General features: G+C 39.7%; 1 protein-coding gene across 1 annotated transcript in view; it reads right to left on the bottom strand.

The window, feature by feature from the left end:
* trrap (transformation/transcription domain-associated protein) overlaps window positions 1-19,184 on the bottom strand; it is a 160,084-nt gene that overhangs the window by 34,131 nt on the left and 106,769 nt on the right. The window contains exons 59-65 of the mRNA XM_061967445.1: window positions 18,473-18,591; window positions 18,205-18,351; window positions 15,138-15,238; window positions 12,951-13,152; window positions 8,159-8,320; window positions 3,550-3,640; window positions 3,253-3,458 (exon numbers count right to left, since the gene is read on the bottom strand). Of these exons, the coding sequence (XP_061823429.1) occupies window positions 3,253-3,458; window positions 3,550-3,640; window positions 8,159-8,320; window positions 12,951-13,152; window positions 15,138-15,238; window positions 18,205-18,351; window positions 18,473-18,591 (1,028 nt within the window). The remainder of the gene's footprint in view (window positions 1-3,252; window positions 3,459-3,549; window positions 3,641-8,158; window positions 8,321-12,950; window positions 13,153-15,137; window positions 15,239-18,204; window positions 18,352-18,472; window positions 18,592-19,184) is intronic.

The raw sequence follows: 19,184 nt of genomic DNA, 5'->3' as shown, positions 1-19,184 counted from the left end.
GGGAGCGCTACCACAGGTCTTTTCTACTCACAGCCATAAGACTTTACAACACACCTATGTGATTACTGTGATCTTTTTCTTGGTGTGCAATACGAGTGTTAAGATAGCATTTTTTGTTTTATTTTTACCTATACTGTACATAGTGCACAATATTTATTATTTATTAGTAATTTTTTTATCCTTCATTAAGTGTTACTTTTGCAATTGTATGTAAAAACCTGAACTGCAACCGTATAAAAATGTCCCCGTTGTGGAATGATTAAAAGTCTATCCATCTATCTAAAACGCTGAAACTGCAGCCCTCATAACATCGATAGCGCTGCAAAGTTAGCCAGTAGTCATGACAACAACAAAGTGAAAGGACTTTCCCATTATGCACCAATGACGGTTAAGGCAAATGAGGTTGCATTCCCGAACCTACGGAATTATGAGCATCGACAAGCAAGCCGTTTTTTGCACGTTGTCTATGTTCTGTATTTATGCAAATTAAAATGAAAATTTTTGGTGAATTTATTTCTTAATGTATTACTTAGTTATCATTTAATTTATATATTTAAAGTATTCAAATTACCGGTACTTGTTTGTTCAACTTGAATCTCACAAAATTCCGTAAAAAAAGCTTTGAACAATTGTTTGATTAGCAATAAGTGAAACTAATAAAAAAATTATTAAATTGAGACCACATTGAGTGCCTGGAACTTAAAATACTCGGACACAGTTTCCGCACACCCGCTGCAATAGAGCGCACAGCAGAGTGGTGGTGTGTGAGTGCTGTGATCTTTGTGGCAGCGAAAAGCATAGGTTTTTTTTTCTATTTAACTTTTACATTACAATGTTGATGATGTGCATTTAAAAGAAAAAAAGAATGAAAAAAAATGTTTATTTAAACTATTTTGTTGTTGTTTTTTTTGCTCTGTCCAGCCACTCAGGCAAATCATATCGTTGATGTAGATGCCCATATCTGCTGTACAGATTTACTATACAGAAGAAAAGTGTGGACTACTTCTCTTGTTGCCTTATTTGTATTTGACTTTATTAAATGGATTTATATTAATGTCTGGCACAGCCGGAGCAGGAGGGGATAGAAAGAATATAAAAGGAAGACAGAGGGGTAGATTGCGGGAACAAGAGGGGGATAAGACGGAGAAACAACAGCAGCAACAACAAAAACAGAACAACATCAGCAAATACAATATGTACAGATATGATACGAAAAGTGATAGCAGAGAAGCAGTTAATGAAGTAAATATTAACAACACAGAAATGACATTATTGCACTACAAATGGAGCAATAAAAACAACAAAAATAGCACTATTGATAATCCATCCATCCATTTTCTACCACTTGTCTCTTTTGAATAATGAACATAATTACCTCTGTTATCAACAATACAATTGTTTCAAGTGCAACAATACATATATGTAATGATAACTTGAAATACAAAAGAAAGCAGATAAATGTAGGGGAAGAAAGAGAAGCGAACTGTATTAACCTTGTAGATTGTTACAGTTCAATGGGCTACGCTTTGTCGGTGTGACGTGTTTTACCCAGTTTCCCCTAGGGCAACAACGTTAATATATGTTTGATGAAACGTGATTATAAGCATGAGTGTATGTATGTATATGTAATTGTATATGTACAGTATGTGTATGTTTGTACATTGAATATGCGTGTGGATGTATGTACTGTGAGTGTGTATGCTGGAGCGAATGTACTTATGTATGTAGGTACCGGTAAGTACAAATGTGTGTGTGTATATATGTATGAATAATTGTGTGTATGTGTATTTTTATGTACAGTATATTTGTCTCCCAGAGTGTGCGGGAGCCAAAGTACTGCCCCAGCCATCCAGAGAGCACTGTATTTAAACCATTTTGCATACAATACGCATTGAAGCTATAAAGTGACATATATTCGATTACCCAAATAATCGCAAACACTAATAGATTTCTATGAAATAAGATATCCATCCGAGGTCGGGTCGCGGGGGCAGCAGCCTAAGCAGGGAAACCCAGACTTTCCTCTCCCCAGCCACTTCGTCCAGCTCTTCCCGGGGGATACCAAGGCGTTCTCAGGCCAGCCGGGAGACATAGTCTTCCCAACATGTCCTGGGTCTTCCCCGTGGGATTATTAAATAATCACTGTTAATCAATGTTTTAATATTTTTTATCCCAGTACTGATTTGTTACTTGTATCAATTAAAATGTAAACTATACCCATCCCTAACAAAGACAAATGGTTTTATGGTATTTTTATCTCAGTATGTGCTTCGTGCTCTATATATTATTACTACAATATCATATCCGAGGTTCGACTAGATGAGAATCAGCACCTCCAAGTCCGAGTCCATGGTTCTCGCCCGGAAAAGGGTGGAGTGCCATCTCCGGGTTGGGGAGGAGATCTTGCCCCAAGTGGAGGAGTTCAAGTACCTCGGAGTCTTGTTCACGAGTGAGGGAAGAGTGAATCGTGAGATCGACAGGCGGCTCGGTGCGGCGTCTTCAGTAATGCGGACGCTGTATCGGTCCGTTGTGGTGAAGAAGGAGCTGAGCCGGAAGGCAAAGCTCTCAATTTACCGGTCGATCTACGTTCCCATCCTCACCTATGGTCATGAGCTTTGGGTTATGACCGAAAGGACAAGATCACGGGTACAAGCGGCCGAAATGAGTTTCCTCCGCCGGGTGGCGGGGCTCTCCCTTAGAGATAGGGTGAGAAGCTCTGCCATCCGGGAGGAGCTCAAAGTAAAGCCGCTGCTCCTCCACATCGAGAGGAGCCAGATGAGGTGGTTCGGGCATCTGGTCAGGATGCCACCCGAACGCCTCCCTAGGGAGGTGTTTAGGGCACGTCCGACCGGTAGGAGGCCGCGAGGAAGACCCAGGACACGTTGGGAAGACTATGTCTCCCGGCTGGCCTGGGAACGCCTCGGGGTCCCACAGGAAGAGCTGGACGAAGTGGCTGGGGAGAGGGAAGTCTGGGCTTCCCTGCTTAGGCTGCTGCCCCCGCGACCCGACCTCGGATAAGCGGAAGAAGATGGATGGATACAATATCATATACACCAACATAAATGGTGGTTATCAGAAAATGTCCAGCAGTGACCAACTTCCGGCTTAATACGCCACCTAACACCTTGTAGCATAACAGGAAGCGATGGAGAGCGACACGAGCCAAGCTGGGGTCATGTGGACGACCAGGTTGCGTTCACACATTTGCACAGATGGAGTACAGTATCATGAAACCAGCACTTATGTTCTCACCTCTTCATGCCAGTTCTCTCTGAACCACACCATCTGGTCCACAATGCCCTCCAGGGAGGAGAGCAAGGTGGGGTGTAGCTCACGCTGCATGTGCATGATTCGGCTGCAGCGCCACATCGGGGCTGTGGCCCTGATTGGCCCTGGATCCGAGGTCCCTGTATGAGACTGGGCTCCTACTGAAGTGGGCTGTTGTTGTCCGGACGAGTCTAAAGTACAGCATTTTTAGGAAAATATTTTTATTGCTATATATACATTGGAATGCCAAATGTTCAACATAATGCCAACATGTTTACATACCACTTTTGTAGCGCTCCCTCTGCTCGATCTTAAGTGTCAGGTAAAGAGTACGAATGGGAAAGTAGACAGCCTGGGGGTATACTCGTCCCACCTGGCGGAAAAAAAGAGGGTCACATGTTACATTTCATATAACCCCCACTCCCCCGATGGACTGCAAAGGAGATGGAGGAGGCATACAGAGATGGGAGAGAGAGAGAGAAAGAGAGATTACTTGTGTGTGAGTCAAGAGAGAGATCACTTTGATACAGCCACAGACCGCTGCTGTAACAGTCGGGGTGTTTGAAGCACTGTGTCAGAGGAACGGGAATGCAAAAGTGAAGGCGATTGATGATGAAATTGCCCTCAAGACTTTCACAAAAAGTCACTGACGATACTGCGAGGAGCTAAATAGTTAAATATAAGAGGGATTAAGTTGTTAAAACAAAGAAGTCACTTCAAAACAATCTATTTTCAAAGTGATAAGCAATCAGATACTAAATACAGATTTTTGTGTTAAATTCATAAGATGACCCTTGGTCAGAGTTTGCTCTTCAAAGTGTGCATGAAACACTATCTGTAGATGAAGATGAATCAAATCTAGGAAATCTATGAACAAATCTGAATTGTTCAATTGACCTGAGATGTTTATTTCTGTTACTAATCAGATCAGAGCATGTATGTGAAGTTTTGATCATACGTGTGCTCATTGTGAGGCAAAGTAGGGCCATATGAGTTTGGCGGTAACGCGGCGGACAGATCACGGTATTAGTTAATAAAAACGGAATCTACTGTTCATGGAAATTAACATAAATTTGACAAACGTTGTCATCATGAATAGAAGGATTGTTTGTATCCCGAAATCATGTATACGGAACCACTCATTCATCCTCGAAACACTCAACCACCCTCTACCGAACTAAACAATTTTGAAATGACCACGTAAAAAACGGTTAAGTCTGCATTCAAACTACAAAGATAACCCATGTTTGAATTTAATCAACATTTTTGTTTTGATTCAAACAAAGACAATTCTAGTGCTGATAAAGCTTGTACTTCATTTTATGTTGATGGTATAAAATGTGGTTATAAAGATAATACAGTTACATTTTTTGTTTACACTAATTCCAGGGCTAGTGCTTTAGGAGTAGGGCTGCAACTATCGATTATTTTACTAATTGAGTAATCTATCGATTTGTTTGTTCAATTAATCAATCAATCGGATAAAGCACACTTTCTAGCCTTAATATGTATTTTAGGGAAATAGTGGGAATAAAAACATTGTTATTCTGTTTACCATAACCTTTATTCTTTGTTCTAATAATTGCACATCAACAGCATTGAAATTACACTTTTATCATGTGTGCATTAAGAAAAACCTTCCGTTGTTTGCCGCCACACAGATCACGACGCCCACACACCACCACCGTATAGTGCGCTCTAATGCAGCGGATGTGCGTAAACTATGTCTACGTATTTAAAGTTACGGGCACTCTGTGCAATGGGGATTTTATAAATGTTCATTAGTTGCACTCATTAAACGATTAATCGAAGCAACATAATATAAATCAATCAATTTAATCGATTATTTGTCGCAGCCCAATGTAGAAGCTATTTTTAGTTTTATTTCTTAAGATATTTTTGAAAGAACCACATCTGGAAAATAGCAATGGTGGATCATTGAGATTTATGGTATTCTGCCGTGTTAGAAAGAACAACAATGTACACCGAATCAAACTGAACCTAACACTGCATCACAAAACTATGACAAAATCCGAACCATGGATTTTTTGAACTGTTCTCCCCCTACAAAATATACAGTATACTGTACCTTAGTCTTTATGAAAATGTGTCCCTCTGATCATTTTAGTTGAACAGCCTAGCTATAGTGGTCATGTTAAGAAGTTAAACATTTTCTAGGCCAGGTCTACTGTGACTCTGATCAAGATTTGAAAAAAATCGGGCCTTAGCTTGGTTGTAGAAACACCAAAATTAGGACACATATGCGACAGATAGGATTAACTATGTTGTTAAAAGAGCTGATAGCAGAGTTGCTTTTTTGTGTTGTTTAAAACTTCCTTCCACTCTTTACTTTATTCCTCAGTGGTAAGATAAAACAGTCGATAAGCATCGTCAATCTCAGTACTCAAAGTGCAGCTGTAATGTTAAAAAAAAATAAAAAAAAAATACTTTTGCTTGCAACTGTTACCTAAGCTCAACGTTCAAATTCTATTTATTGAATGGAAGATTTACATGATGGATTAGGATGGAAACGGCAAGGGTAGGGAATAGGAAGAAGAAGATCGTAGTGGCAAGAGAAAGAGGAAGACCTAGGTGGCAGCTAAGAGCAGCATTAAACATGAAAGAGTGAGGCACAGTGAGGAGGAGGGGAAACCAGAGATCAGCACGCTAATGGTAAGCTAAGACATGTTCTATTTGGGTGAAGCGAAGGTGCGCTGCGGGTATTGAGGGTGAACGGTAGACAAGAAGGGGGTGACAAGCGTGTGAGAGGGGCTGCTGATATTCTCTCTTAACTTCTCATTCATCTAGCCGCCTACCCCAGGGCGCTCTTTGCCTCACCTTCATCAATTTTTCAACATACGTTTTTTTTTTTTTAAACATCCCACCGCCAAGGAAAAATTTTAAATAATGCAGGAAAGTGGCAGAGATAAAGCCCGCCATGCATTAAAACATGATTATTTCTTTACATACCAAGCATTGAAATGAATGACGTTGACCTTTTTTACTCTCCAGTCATTACAGAGGGGTCGGTCGCACAGATAAAGAGAGAAACTGGTAAAAAAGTGCAGACATTCTCCCAATGAATGAAGATGTTTCCTTGTCATCACCAGCAAAAAAAGTAAATCATCAGAACAAGATTGGTGCTCTACAGAGAGAATGAATGTTTGAAGATCAGCCTCTTTAAATCGTGCAGAAATAATACTCCATTACCCTACGCAAATTAGTCCTCGCATTAATTACTTGCTCTGTTCCTGTCTTGCAGATGCGTTCCATATTAACGTTAAAATAATTTTCCTGGGCAAATAATTTAAAATCCAATTTTCCGAGGTTTAGTGAAAGCCAATAAATGGGTGTCAAAGTAGAAGTGGGGGAACTTGAATACGCAATTTGGCATAAAAAAAAATATATATGCAAAATGGAAAGAGGCCACTTTGAGAGTGAATGCATTTAATTTGTGGCGATTAGGCAGAGGCGCATGAACACGGATGCTAACACAGAAGGCAGATACTGAACTGAATACATGGAGGGAGGAAGACAACGCAAACAAATTGAATAAATCGCAGTGACCAATATCCAAACATGAGACTGACTGATTTGACCACTTTCTATCAGGCTAAGATTGAATATTACATCGACGCAGCACACGCCTCACACTTCAGCAAGAGATAATACTATAGAAATAAATAACATGGCTATACTTTAGAGTAGCAAGTGTACAGCTTGTAAAGCAGTATACAAATGACCAAACACACAGTTATTGTCTAAATAGTTGGAATCACAAGTGAGATAGATAATTGTGTTTTACCTACCAGAGATAATACTATAGAAATAAATAACATGGCTATACTTTAGAGTAGCAAGTGTACAGCTTGTAAAGCAGTATACAAATGACCAAACACACAGTTATTGTCTAAATAGTTGGAATCACAAGTGAGATAGATAATTGTGTTTTACCTACCAGAGATAATACTATAGAAATAAATAACATGGCTATACTTTAGAGTAGCAAGTGTACAGCTTGTAAAGCAGTATACAAATGACCAAACACACAGTTATTGTCTAAATAGTTGGAATCACAAGTGAGATAGATAATTGTGTTTTACCTACAGTCAAGCATGGTGGTACAGTGGACCATCGATTTACAAACTTAACTGGTTCTTGAACTAAGTTTTACAAACTTAACTGGTTCTTGAACTAAGTTTGTAAATAGGTAAGTTTGTATACTGAAGCAAATTTATGTAAATATGAAAACTGTGTTTCAGCCTCGACTAAAGTCCATATTTCAAAGAGCTGACAGATCAACTACCGGTACATATTTAATAATAAAACCAAAACAAAAACAAGAAGCTGAACTGTCCTCATTTTGAAGGTCCCTGCCGACACGCACACACACCCTGTGGTGCACTCACAGTTTGAGATGACAAACCTCCTTAAATTTAACAGCAAGGTTGGACAACATATTATTAATAAAAAAATCAAGTCCACTTTACCTTGTCAATAAATCTTTTTTGCCTGCAGCAGAAGGTAGGGGGTCGGGGGGGAAGACAGTATTGACAACACTGTGGATACTTCCTGAATGTTTCAAACCACACGGTGCTTGTTCATTGATTTCTTTGGACTCATATTGAGCTAGCAAAAGTAGAATTTTTTTTGTAAAAAGGTAAAAAAAAAAAACATTAACGGCATACAAAATAGCCCACCCACAACCACCGTGGTGTAGGAACAAATTGGCGGCGCTGCATGGGTGGATGAAAGGTTTGTACACCTGTTTGTTTGTACAATGACGGTTCGTAAATCGAGATTTCACTGTAATAGCGTCATAGTTGAGGGCTGCTTGACACTGGGGTACTACGGTTCATTAATAATAAAATAAGATTAAGGATATAAGTACCTGGCTTATGAGGTTGAGCAAAGGCTTGCCTTCAGACCCAACCAAGCAGGTGAGCAGCTGAGGTATCCATGCCAGCCACTGAATGGGCGGGACGCCGATGCAGTACTTGTCAACTGCGTCTGCCAGGGTGTTCTTATCATCAAAACTGAGGAGCCACAGGACCTAAAATGCAGTGTGAGAATGGATGAAGGTCAGTTTGAAAGAAATAGAGGAGAGAATCTACCGGTACATGGAAATACTAAATTTGACACAAAGCAGCCAGGATGATTTCTCTGTTGTTAGACTGCGTCTTCTTCGGCTCTACACAGCGAGAGGAAGGTTGGAGAGTGATGCAAAGCACTTTTTGGCTAATTGCTGTGTCCATAAAAAGATGAGACCGTGTGTGCATTGACACCAAACTTTGTTGAACCGACCAGGTTCCAGACCGCACATAATCACTGGTAATGACTGGTCCATGGGCTTCATCCATCAGTGGGAGGCAATGCCCACTCAGCATCCATGGGTCAACAGCCTTTGAAAAGTATAGCAGGCCAGCATGAAAATAATTTTGGTTAATGTGCTTCAATTTCACATCGCATTTGGCGCTGTTGTGATGTTGCATCCTTTTCTCGATGAAAGTATCCCCCGACCTGCTGGCCAGAAATTCTCATCTATAACGACAGAGCATACAGTATTGCGCTTAAGCACAGACAGGACCGAAGAAATTGTGAAGGAGCCGCAATGAATGTTTTGGAGTGTGTCTGAGTAAGCAGGCGCAATGCTTGTTAGCAAGGAGTCCGCCTCGTTACCTCCCACACAGGGTATGCTTGACTGGCGAGTACGATAGCATTAGTCTGACTGTTTGAAAAAAAGTTGGCCCGTGTGGAGGGCTGTGAGATTGGAGTGTCAGGGGAGACTATTAGACCGTCCGTGTAAGAGGATTCCACTTCTCCATTGATCTTCCGTGGGAACCCATCCACACAGACTACCGCTGGACTGTGAGCAATCAAATTACGACTGAGGCTGATGGTGGAATAAAACGCGTTTCGTCCTATCAGAACCAATAATGTATAGTCTGGGTAGGGTCTCGGCAATAGGTAATTAACAATGACCCTTTTTGGAAAAAGGGTCTATTGGGGAGAGAGGTGCTTTTGCAGATGCAGAAGTGGGGTTGCTGATGCTTAAATACACTAATAAATCTGAAAGCTCTGGGTATGAATTAAACGGGATCCAATGGCAGCTGAGTCTCCATGAAGGCAGTAAAATCACCTTCTGCATGTCACGAATACATGATCAACATCCATAGCTGAAGTACAGAAATATAGCATTTTGCAGTGACTCAAAAAAGTATGCTTACCACTCACATTTCAACAACGATTGTTATTACAGTGTATGTTCGTTCTTAAGAGAGTATAATAGAATACAAATTGGATATACTTTAGAGTAGTCAGTGTTGGTGCTATGCATAGTATGACAAAAATGTCTCAAACAATATATTTTTCTATTGTTGAGATCCAGAGGTGGGTAGTAACGCACTACATGTATTCCGTTACATCTACTTGAGTAACTTTTGGGATAAATTGTACTTCTAAGAGTACCGTAGTTTTAATGCAACATACTTTTACTTTTACTTGAGTATATTTTCAGAGAAGAAACGCTACTTTTACTCCGCTCCATTTATCTACATTCAGCTCGCTACTCGCTACTGATTTTTATCGCTCTGTTAATGCACGCTTTGTTTGTTTTGGTTTATCAGACAGACCTTCAAAGTAGGATCTATCGCATGCCTGCGTTTCACCAATCAAATACAGTCATTAGTGACGTTTGACTCCATTTCGCCAATCAAACAGAGCCAGGCGGTCACATGATTAACAAGCTTAAGCTTACATGATCTCAATGTCAAATTTGAGGAAGCACATCGCGGTAAGTAACGTTAGTAGATATTTTGGCTGTCACCTTAGGCTGATGTTAGCTTCCCTGCTATGAATCACTGTCGAATGTACATCGTGTGGGGACATTTATTAACGCACTGCAGCCTCATAGACATACACACCCACACCCACACACACACACACACACACACACACACACACACACACACACACACACACACACACACACACACACACACACACACACACACGCATTGAAACACCAATCAATGTGTTACCAGGTGCAGTCCACATCTATCAGAGTTTATGGTTTGCGTAAAGGCTAACTTGTTATTTTCCTTTGTAATCTCTGCCTACTGAGCCTATGGTGGCTCAATTTGTCTTAATTGTTTTTGTGTTAATGTATTATTATTTAATATATATTATTGTTTTAGTTGCTTAAGGGATATTCCTGGCTCTGAATTTGCTCATTGCGATTTTTATGTTTTTGTGCATTATTTTTTGCCGTCATCATTAAACGAACAGGTTACTCATCAGTTACTCTGTACTTGAGTAGTTTTTTTACAACATACTTTTTACTTTTACTCAAGTAAATATTTGGGTGACTACTCATTACTTTTACTTGATATATCTCTAAAGTAACAGTACTCTTACTTGAGTACAATTTCTGGCTACTCTACCCACCTCTGTTGAGATCGCAATTTTAGCATGTGGGCTGTGGCTAATGGTAAACGGTCTGTAATTATTTAGCGCTTTATTATACTTGGAATAATACTCAAAGTGCTTTACATTATACATCACATTCACTGATTCATACACACACTGATGGTGGTAGCTGCCATGCAAGGTGTTAACCACAACCCATCAGGAGCAGTTAGGGGTTCAGTGTATTGCTCAGGGACACCTTGACATGAGCTCTTCAAACCAGGATCGAACCTGTAACCCTGTGATTACAAGATGGCCACTCTAACTTTGCGGTAACTATTATCAAGACATTTTGAATTTGGACCACTGTAAACACATTGGCAGATCCTAGCATCGACATTTTAACCTTACCTAGCAAACATAGAGGAATTCCTCAAAGCACCCCTTTAAGTCCTCTCTTTTTTCCACATTTTTTTGTAATGTGATTCATTTAACTAAGGTGTTGCTGTAGCTTGTTTACTTCAGGTGCAGTCAGTAGTCATTTGTTTAACTTGTTTAGTTAAACTAGTAGTGTTCCTCAAGGTTCCATTTTATGGTCTCTCTTTTTCATCATTTAGGCTATTCAACTGGTGACCCGTACGTTCAGTTCAAAAAACTTGTGAGAGACTCACATTTTTGCAGCAGATTCTTAAAAACGTGCCAGTAATGACATAGAGATGATATTTGACTAGCTGTTTTGTAGAAGGTCCTTAGAAACAGCAGAGTGCTCCTGTAACTCTGACAAAAAAAAGACCAAAATCAAATGTTTCCTGTTGAGGACATTGGTTCTCCTGTGTAAACAAAATAAGACTACCGTATTTTCCGCACTATAAGGCGCACCGGATTATTAGCCGCACCTTCTATGAATTACATATTTCATAATTTTGTCCACCAATAAGCCGCCCCGGACTATAAGCCGCGCCTACGCTGCGCTAAAGTGAATGTCAAAAAAACGCTGCGCTAAAGTGAATGTCAAAAAAACAGTCAGATAGTTCAGTCAAACTTTAATAATATATTGAAAACCAGCGTTCTAACAACTCTGTCCCAAAATGTACGCAAATGTGCAATCACAAACATAGTAAAATTCAAAATGGTGTAGAGCAATAAATAGCAACATAATGTTGCTCGAACGTTAATGTCACAACACACAAAATAAACATAGCGCTCACCTTCTGAAGTTATTCTTCATTCGTAAATCCTTCGAATTCTTCGTCTTCGGTGTCCGAATTGAAAAGTTGCGCAAGCGTGGGATCCAAAAATGGCCGGCTCCGCCTCGTCGAAGTCATCGGATTCAGTGTCGCTGTTGTTGTGCAGCAGTTCTGTGAATCCTGCCTTCCGGAAAGCTCGGACCACAGTTGTGACCGAAACTATCTGCCCAGGCATTTACGATCCACTGGCAGATGTTGGCGTATGTCGACCGGCGCTATCTGCCCGTCTTAGTGAAGGTGTGTTCGCCTTCGGAGCTGTGTGAAAAAAGCCACCCGGCCTCTTCGCGTAAACTTCCCTTAACCACTCGCTCATCTTTTCTTCATCCATCCATCCCTTCGAGTTAGCTTTTATGATGACGCCGGCTGGAAAGGTCTCTTTTGGCAAGGTCTTCCTTTTGAATATCATCATGGGTGGAAGTTAGCATGGCAAGCTAGAACCACAGTGAAGGATGACTTCTCATTCCCTGTGGTGCGAATATTCACCGTACGTGCTCCCGTTCCACAGTGCGGTTCACAGGAATATCAGCTGTGAAATACGGTAGTAATCCGTGTGCGGATGGAGAGATTGCGTCTTTTTATGAACCGGATCGCTTAGTAGGAGCCATTTTGTGGTCTTTACAGATGTAAACAGGAAATGAAACGTACGGTGATATCCGCGCGTTTTTTCTTCTTCTTCCGGGGGCGGGTGAAGCGCTTCCTGTTCTATGGGGGCGGGTGCTTTCCTTGGCGGTTGCTTGCGTAGAAGAAGAAGCGCTTCCTGTTCTACCGGGAAAAAAGATGGCGGCTGTTTACCGAAGTTGCGAGACCGAAACTTTATGAAAATTAATCGTAATAAAGCGCACCGGGTTATAAGGCGCACTGTCAGCTTTTGAGAAAAATTTTGGTTTTTAGGTGCGCCTTATAGTGCGGAAAATACGGTAATAGTGAAGGGAGAAGTCTGCTCCCCCTGGCTTGACCAATGTAGTTGAATATCCTTGCTGAACATCCACAACTCTATTCTTTTCAAATATTTCTGCATCATTTTCTCACCTTTGCGAGGTACTTGCGGGACTTGCTCTCGTTTTGGTGGCGGCAAGCGTGAAGGTAACAGGTAATAGCAGAGACTCCGAGGTGGAGCTGGCGATCCTTCACAAAGATGTTCTCCAAGTAGTCGCCCCACATCGCCCAGGCCTTCACCAAGACATCGTGCATCTGCACTGCGGCTGAAAAGGCTTTGTTGGCTTCTTCTGACCTGCAAAAACAAGGTGGAGGTGTTTAGTTAGCAGAAGCCAGGAAAAGACTGAGGTTGAAGTTTTCATATAAGGGCTTGAAGAATGAAGAAGAATACATTTGAAAAAGCTCTTGACCCAGAATACAAGAGAACATATATTGAAAATTGAGCATCACTGCATTGATCTGAAGTCACGAACCATTTTTTTTTTGCTGTATTTGCTATGGCAGCATTAAGTAAACATTTAGCCCAGTCTGAAATCATGGTCACCCAGCTTGCTATAATACAAAACAAGTTCAACTTAACAATGTCACCCGGCAAAGACCAACGTATTTAACGCTGGCTGATATAGGAGCTCAGAATCTGGCTATTTATTTCTGAAATGATTGAGGCCTCGTAAGGCGAAAACCTGATTGTAAGGGCAATATCTATCAGTGTATAAACACGTTAACCATGAAGAGCATTGCTTGAGCTTTGAGAAATCTGCAGGTTGATAACATTGAGAATGCTTGGGATTATTTTCTTATCTTTTTCCATAATCTAGTAGTCACACTTTCCAATCCTAAAAATTCAATAACACGCGCTTAAGGGAGCGATAGGTAAGAAGTGGCAGCAGACCCGACTGCAAAATTGATGCTGCAGGGGAAATTATTTTTTACATCACACCAAGCAGTTTTTTTAATCACTCTTTGGCACATGGCCTGAATTATTTTTACACTTTTCAACAATTGATTAATAAGACATACTATTTGAGACGTGCCATTCTGCAGTCAAAACAAGCAGACAGGCCTGTCAATGAAAAAGTCTCGGTGATGTGCATGTTAGGAATGCTTCCTTACTACAGCAAATGTCTCCCAAGCCAATCAATTTAGGAATGTTATTATGAAAGGCAGTTTGGCATGTGATTAAGAAATGGGGGCTTGATTGCTATGGGAGTCAGAGCCAAAGACTTTTTGGTAATGCTTAATGGGGTTGCCACTGTAACTTTGCTAGTACTAAAGTATATTAAATGCTTCTACCAGCTACAACAGCAGGAGCCACGGCACCCGACAGCTTGTCAAATCTTTGACACCCGTTAAATTGAACGATCCCAAAATCTTTGGCACACATGGCTGCTCACACACACAAGCACATAGAGCTCTCTCAACCCATAACCACCACTCTTGCTGTTAATTCTCCCCCGGTTAGAGGAAACTTAATGATTGCAATAAACCCTGCTGAGGTAGAGGCAAGTTCTGCTGATCGCAGAGATTCCTGCAAATTGCCTCCAGTTAATTATTGAGCTGCGTATACATTTAATAAGGCTTCCTCAATTTGTCTTTTACCCCCCAAGGATAGCATGTCACGTCAAAGATGACGGGGTTGGGAAAAAGGGAAGCTGAGGGTAGTTGGGATATGGAGCACTGAGGATAGCCATTATGGGCCACAGGCCAGCCTTGCAGCTCACACGAAACAATTGCACCTGCAACTGTCAGGGACCAACGTACAGTTGCACTTGAAAACCTCTCAACATCCTTTGAAAACATATATTTTTTAAGTGGGTAGTGCACAATAAGTGAACAAAATAAAAACTACTATTGGCTCTCATTTAAATTATTGGCTCTTATATAAATTATTTGGGTTTTGCCCTCAAAGCCTTCCTGGATCCAAAGACTTAGTCCCTGAGTTTGTAAACACTAACAAAAACGACCAAAAATGATTTTGGAATAATAAAAACAAGACAAAAATAGCAATCTAATTATTTTAAAATCCTTTATGTAATGATACTATACGTGGCATCTATAGCACCAACATTGGCTCAACCACCCCTACTTTCAATTGAAGCTTTAACGGTTAACTTCTTGTGTTGTCCCGCTCAGTGTGTGTTTGTGTGTGTGTGTGTGTGTGTGTGTGTGTGTGTGTGTGTGTGTGTGTGTGTGTGTGTGTGTGTGGTGGTTTGATTAATTTCTAACAGTCCAAAAGACGTTGCAAAGTAACAATACAAAGTAGGAAAGTAGCATCCATACTTGTTGATCTGAGCCAGGAACATGCCCTTGAGGGCGTAGAACTCGGCCGTCATCTCCTTGGTAAAGTACTTCAAGTTGGTGGACTCGATCACCTCCAGACCCTAACGGACAATGACAGAAGGGAAAAAAACTGAGATAACATAAAGGGAAGACGTCACAAAGAAGATGACAATCTGTGTTGGACGCTGCCATCATCAGAGGTGATCATTAAGATGTAAGAGAAGCGTTAAGGGACCTAAAATTCCATTACGGCGAGCCTCTGATTAGTTGTCCCCAATGTACTGCTGTGACAAACGATGTGTAGCCAGAGAGAGAGGAAGAGAAAGTGCAAGCCAGAGAAGATTTGAAGGAGGAGGGAAAGAGAGAGGGTGTTTTTTGGCACTTTTAATGGCATGTGGTGTGCTGAACCTTTTCTATTAATCAGAGCTCTCAGTGAGCTTAAGTGTAAGCCCCTGAGATATGTTTACACCAGAACTTGGGGCTGTAACACTTCACCAAAAGCTACTTCAAACACTTTTTTGCAATTACGACTCTTCATAATCAAAGTTATGGCTCAGAAGCATCGGCTCCCAGACAAGTATTTAAATAATTTAACAAGGGTCCCCAAACTAGGGTCTGCAGGCCCGCCAGCTTTTACAATCCGGCCTGTGGCAGGTCCTCACGTTAATATTAGAAGACAACATCGAAACAGCATTTTAGCTGCTTGATATTTCTATAACAAAACTTTAATGAGGTCGTCAGGGACATAAACAAGGTAGGAGTGGTTCACATATTGTTACTATTCAATGTTTTATTGTTTATATTTCATATTGTAGTGATGGGTATGTCTATATGTTGTTCAGTCCGTTAACTAAAGCTTGTTGTAATTAATGCTTTAACAAACTGATGTGTCTGCGATCGTTTATGAAAATATTATAAATCCTACATCTTCTATTTTTGAATCGATTAAGAATCGTGACAAATAAGAATTGCGATTCATTCGAAAATCTATTTTTTTTGACACCCTTAATACATACATATTTACTTAGTAGGGATGTAAAAATATAAAAATCTCACGGTACAATATTAACACAGTATTAAGGCCACGGTACAATATTATTGTGGCATATATAAAAACAATGTGCAAACAATTTCTTGAGTTTGTAAACAATAACAAAAGAGCGAGTCGGAGCTCCAACTATCCCGCGCACATGTGTGAGGATATAAACCTAACGTTAATGAACAAAATGAACGAAAATGCTTTGACATAGTAATGGCTAACTAATTACTTTAAAAGAATAAACAACATATTATGTTACTATTTAGAAAAAAAAAGTACTCAACACTGGTTATTGAGCCGTAAAAAACTTGAGACAACCCTAAGCAATTTGCAATTTTTTTTTTAAAGATACCGGTATATACCGTATACCGGTATTCGGACTGAAAATACCCCAATATCAGTTTTGGTCCATATCGCCCAGCCCTATATTGTATAAATACACATATCCATATATATACATATACAGTACATATATGCGCACACACATATATACACTTGCAGGCACTCAGAACGTCAATGTGACTTTATTGGTCCCGACAGGGAGAATCAACACACTCACTAATTTATTCAGAGAAGGCATTTTTATATCTAAATATTTTTATCAGACTTTTTGTTTATGTGTCCGATTCCACTCCTCTGATATAACATGTATTAAAAAAACTGTGCAGGCAAACACTTTGTGTCCTTTTTGTTTGTTTCCTTTTTGTTTATGTTCCTGAAATGATCATTAAACTTGTTTTATGTGCTCAAATTCAAACTGCACTTTAATGTATATTTTATTCAATATAAGATACAGAATTTGAGTTTTAAAAACTCCACAATGTGGGTCACTGCTTGCCAATGTGGGTCACTGCTTGCCAACTAATAATAATTTACCATTTGAAAGTGTTGTCTTTAAAATGTTAACTTGAAGTAAAAGTCTTATTGTGTTCACTACAACAATTATACTTTGTTTACTGCAGAATGTTTGTGATGACAAGAAAAAAAAACTAAATTTTGAAAGGCAAAAAAGTTGTTCTCTTTACCCCCACAAAACGTACCAAAAAAGAAGTAAAACCTTGGCCCTTGAACCAGTTACGGACTGTAGCGTGGGTTACCTGTACCTCTATTAAACACAAATATAGATATGAACAAAATAACAGTTGTTCAGCTGTTAGCATATACTGTATTACCTCAATCAAACATGGTGGAAAATTCTGTTACAAGATACTGCAGTAGTAAACAGTAGGGATGCAACGGTACTCGCTATAATCCTTCACGGGACAATCCGCTTTAATAAAAATAAAAATAAAAGTGATATTAATCGAGATCGGACGACATTAAAAAAATTAATCGTGGTAATTTTTTTGGCCATATCGCCCAGCCCTAATACACACACACACACACACACACACACACACACACACACACACACACACACACACACACACACACACACAGATATACATATATATATATATATATATATACATATATAAATGTATATATATATATATATATATATATATATATATATACCGTACACACACACACACACACACACATACATATATACATACATATACATATATATAAATACATATTATTTTAACCCAATGTGGCCCCCCCGAGTCAAAACGTTTGGGGACCCTTGTTCTATACTGACATGGCTGCAGCGTTCAAGTTTATATCCGTTGTTTTGACAAGCTGTAATTTTACAATGTGATCAAATCTGTCAGCTGAATGGCAACCAAGGGCTAAAGGGAATTCAATTAGAATGATTTAAATTAGAGTGGGTCAGTTGCTGTGTTTTGATCACACTAATGACCATATATTGTTCCAATAAAACATTTAATGAGACAGTTGCAGAGAATGTAATAGAGGCATAAAATGTAATGCAAATAAAACATGTTTATTTTGTATGACTTGTTTGCAGAGTTCTGCACGTTTGAGACCTGCCTCAGACAGACCAAAGAGTTTATTTCTTGAGCTCTGTTTACGTACATCTTCTATTTAATTGTGTATAACACACAGTTTCCAAATTCTCACCTGCATGCATTCATTCTTTCCCATGACACCAGCCAGCTGTAAGTAGCATTTAACTTGTTGTCTGATTTTCTGGAAGCAGTCAACGATAGGCACCGTTGGGATGGTGTGGATACGACTTAGAATGTCCAGAGCAACGTTCACCAAGCCCTGTTTTGTGTTCCAAGAAAATGGTAAATATATAAAGATGCCTTTATTATGTTAGCTTTTACTGGAAATGTTGCAACAGCTGTAAAGGTGGCACTATCTTCTCAGTGTATTCATGACTCACCTGTTTGCGTCCTATCTTGCCATATTGAATGATAGCAGATGCTGAAGCGTGAACTCCCAACATGGCGTTGTTGTTGTTTGGATCATGCTGCGTGTTGGTCTCATATGCCGTCACTATGGCTACAGAGAGGAAAAATTAGGATGGAAAGCAAGCTGTCACATTTGAATCGATATGGTACCAATTACCAGTACCTGGGAATCGATACCAGTACTCAACGTTACCAACTTTTGATACTTTTGTGGGTGTTCATGTGTTAATAAATGTTAATTCTTAAAAAATGTTTTTATTTATTTAACATTTAAAGGTGACAGATTATGATAACAGTGCTCGCCGGTTTTTATATCTTGTTTTCTTACACTTCTCATTTGTAACTGTAGTACTGTATTATATAGCAGAGTTCGATTTTTAAATGTGCCAACATTTAAGAGTGTTTCTCAAACATTAATTTATTTGTGGACGCTCCCAATGGATACATTTGGATCACTACTAAAATAAGGTATATTCCATAATTGTGCATGTTTGGGCTGAGACTCATATTTGGAAAACTTTTAATGTGTGTCACTTGTCGATTTTCTTACACTTTAAGAGCTATATATGAAATACTGATGACTTTTCCTATACAGTTGAAATGACAGATTATATATTTAGTAAACAGCATTTGACAGCTAAACAAATGAGCTATTATAGCTAACCTGCGCATGCTGATTTAGGA

This window comes from Nerophis lumbriciformis, linkage group LG11 (genome assembly GCF_033978685.3).
Source record: "Nerophis lumbriciformis linkage group LG11, RoL_Nlum_v2.1, whole genome shotgun sequence".
NCBI lineage: Eukaryota > Metazoa > Chordata > Actinopteri > Syngnathiformes > Syngnathidae > Nerophis > Nerophis lumbriciformis.
Note: the sequence above shows the minus strand (reverse complement) of the source record. Positions and strands in the feature narration are given on the sequence as shown.